The sequence below is a fragment of the Homalodisca vitripennis genome, unplaced genomic scaffold, assembly GCF_021130785.1.
Source record: "Homalodisca vitripennis isolate AUS2020 unplaced genomic scaffold, UT_GWSS_2.1 ScUCBcl_7477;HRSCAF=15178, whole genome shotgun sequence".
Classification (NCBI taxonomy): Eukaryota; Metazoa; Arthropoda; class Insecta; order Hemiptera; family Cicadellidae; genus Homalodisca; species Homalodisca vitripennis.
The window spans coordinates 16,447-19,958 of NW_025783584.1; the positions used below are offsets into that span (position 1 = coordinate 16,447).

Below are 3,512 nucleotides of genomic sequence, written 5' to 3' on the forward strand. Positions count from 1 at the left end.
CCAAATTATAAAAAAAATGTAAATTTTGAATTTCATGGAAAAAAAATTTTAGTAAATATTTTTTTAAGGCCAAATTTAAATACTAATATTATTATATGTTTAATTCTGAACACAAAAATATATACTTCTATATATATTACTTTTAATTTATATTTTTAATAAATTTTTTAAAAACCCTTGCACGAGGCTCGAAAACATGCCGCCACTACAGGAAAAAATGACTGCCAGTTGGAGGATTAATCACAGCTTCCTAACACTGTCAGTTCCAATAATTTATTTACAGAAAGTAACTATTACATTTTTAGAGTGACATTTTGAAGCTGAATTAAATTCCGATTATTACTCACGTTATATTAGCATTACTATGGGTACAGGAAGTTTCATTAGGTGTTATTTTTCAAACCACGTAAAACTAAATTTAATATCTTATGGAAGTTCAATGAATTGTTAACTGGAGCTACTAAATGGTTTTTTACTGTCAATAGTCCTCCCTGTGCCTAAAGAGCACAGGAAGAATTGTTGAAATATGATTTCCGATGGTGCCCAATCAATAGTTAGAAAAAAAAACATTCAACATACTTGAGTTTGTAATATGACATACTGGATATAAGAGTCATTAAGTGGAGTGATTAAAAAGTAGTTATTGCTACCACTTCAGTATTTTATAGTTAGAGCTTCACTTAATGTGATTAAAAAGAAGCTAGAACTACCCCCTGTAGTTGTATCTTAACTTTTCTAGAATAGAAGTTGTAACTTCACTTTTGGTGTGATTAAAGTATAGTTACATCTACCTACCTATAGATATATCTCCATTATTTTGGAGTCTGTAGATAGGCACACTTCACTTTTATGTCTTGCGTGACTTTTAATGGCGATGTTTATGCAAGTAAGGGAAAGAAGAGTGTACGGTGAAAGAAGAGTATTGACTAAGTGCAAGGAGCTGATGCGGTTTGAAAGTGAGAATATAGACTTTTTAGCAGAACAATTTCTACCGCCTAGTGACGAAACTCGGGGGAAAGCACTCACTCCAAGACAACGATTGGAGATTTTTCTTCGTTATACAGCTGATCCGGGGTTTCAAAGTGGTGTAGCAGAAGATATTGGAGTGGACCGTTCGACAGTTTGTAAGAACATTAATTATGTGATGAACTGTATTTTGGAAAACGCAGACAACTGGATACATTTTCCTTCTACAGTACAAGAAATAAATAATGCAAAGTTGATGTGGCAAAGAAATTTTGATTTACCAACTGTTGTAGGTGCATTAGATTGCACGCATATCGAAATAAAAAAACCATCAATGTTCGGTGATGAGTATATAAACCGGAAGGGTTACCCCAGCATCAACGTGCAAGCAACATGTGACAGTCAAGAAAGGTTCACTAGCGTTGCTGCAGAGTGGCCAGGATCAGTGCACGATTCTAGAATATGGAGAAGGAGTCCTGTTCGGGATATTATTTCTCGTTATGACGGTGCTGCGTGTTTTACTTGGTGACTCTGGCTATGGTATTTCTCCTTGGTTAATCACCCCGTTCAAACCTCCTCAAACCGATATTCAGCGTCGATTTAATCGTGTTCATGCAAAGGAAAGGGTGGTGATAGAAAGGGTGTTCGGACAGTTAAAGAAGAGATTCCCGATACTTGGCAACTGTGTTAGATTGTCTCTAGACAGAGTACCAAAAGTAATTGTCACCTGTATTGTGCTGCACAATGTAGCTAAACACCTCAGAGATCCTTTAAATTTTGAAGACGACGCGAATGAAGATGGGTGTAACGAGGATGAAGGAGGCGAAGAAGTGTTCGAAAACCAAGCAACAAAACAACGTGGCGAACAGAAGCGGAATGAAATGCTGGGTTTTATTTAAATGTAAGTAAATTGTACAAAAAATAAAATTGTTAAAAAAGTAAAGAGACTTTTTTGAAAAACCTAGATTAAAATACAACCATACAAATACAAATAAAACCATAGGCCTAGTACAAATGTGCAGGGCCTTTGACATAACCCACAGCTCAATGAACACTGTTGGCAGGCATGCACATAACGTACGTGGTGCATTCATGCCATGTAAGCTATAAATCTTTTTTTTTTTTTTTTTTTTTTTTTTTTTTGTAGGATAAGGATAGTTTATTATTGGGTAACTGGAGTTGGGTTTAACTAACCGCTAAGTTACATATTAAACATCAGATTAAATGAATAGTCATCAGTTTGAGTTTCTTTCTCAACTGTTCCTCCTTTCAACTTTTGTAACTCAATTTTTTCTTTTTCAATTTGAATTTTCTGTAATTCTAACTGTTGCAAGAGAACAAGTCTCTGTAGTTGCGGCGTATTCAAATCTTTTGTTTCACCTGTTTCGTATGCCAATAGTTTTTTGTTTGCGGGCCTTGTATACGAGTTGTCAGCTTGAGTTCTCAACTTTTTCTCAGGTTCAGATTCATGAGGTTGGGTAGTTATTGCGATTGCGGCTGCAGCTAAGTTTTTCCACTCGTCACTGCTGTCATTTCTTGTCGCTTCTACTGAGGTTGACTGACATGCTCCAGCTGCAAAACTGCCTGGTACTTTTGTAAAAACTGGGTTTTCAGCCTCACCCAATAATGCCAAAAGCATTTTTCCCACTCACGTAGTTTAATTTTTTTATTTCCTGTAGCTTTCACATCAGATTTCTTTTTTATTTTTGTTTTCATATTTTGGAGCATTTTGTTTATTTGAGTAGCATTTACTTCATTTCCTGTAGTTTGGGAATACGTAGAACACAAGGTTTCCCACGCTTTCTTCTTTTCTAATAAGACTTTGGGAACCCTTGACTTTTCCAACAACACAGTATTTTCTGATAATATTTTTACAAATAGCTCCCTATCCGCAACCAATTTCTTATCAACGTCTCCTTCATCTTCAGATGATGTCATGATACCTATAAACAGGATAAGCAAGAGAACACGAGTGGTAACAGGAACACGACTCAGAACGGCACGTGAGTTGTCTGTATGGCCTGCGCCGCACTTCACCGCTGCAGACTGGAAGAGTGCGGAGTGGGGGAAACAAGTCTGAACATGAAAAGTAGCTGCATCTACACTGTTGTATCTACCCGTAGTTGTATCTCCAATTTTTATAGAATAGGGTAGTTGCAACTACGGAGTGTTAGCGCGTGTTTTATCACTCCAGTTTGAGATAAAGCTATCACTACACTGTAGTGTCTACTATGAAGTTGCTACGTTTTAATCACTTCACTGATTGCGTTTCTTGTTTTTTACAATAATCTACCAATATTCTAGGCACTCAAATTACTTACTACGAGTTAAAAATAATACACACATATTCAAAAATATGTTATTAATAATAGTTCACAATAGTTGAAAAGGCTGATCTTAAAATCTTAGAAATAATCCTTAACTCACTTATGCGAAAATTGGTCTTTCATTTTCATTTTGTGAAATTACTTACTGAAATGCAACATAGAGTGTGCTTCTGTAGTTTCGAAAATTTACAGGTTTTAATGTTTATTAGTATCTGGTAT

The 3,512-nt window shown here is 35.6% G+C and overlaps 2 protein-coding genes across 2 annotated transcripts; both read left to right on the forward strand.

Annotated features, from left to right (window-relative positions):
• Positions 1-570: 570 nt before the first annotated feature.
• On the forward strand, positions 571-1,480 carry LOC124374188 (putative nuclease HARBI1; the record flags this gene model as incomplete). The annotated part of the gene is made up of 1 exon (XM_046832447.1): positions 571-1,480. A coding segment is annotated over exon 1 (612 nt), but the record flags the coding sequence as incomplete, so codon positions are not given.
• A 7-nt stretch (positions 1,481-1,487) lies between these two features.
• Positions 1,488-1,897, forward strand: LOC124374189 (protein ALP1-like; the record flags this gene model as incomplete). Its single annotated transcript, XM_046832448.1, has 1 exon — positions 1,488-1,897. A coding segment is annotated over one exon (378 nt), but the record flags the coding sequence as incomplete, so codon positions are not given.
• Positions 1,898-3,512: the final 1,615 nt, after the last annotated feature.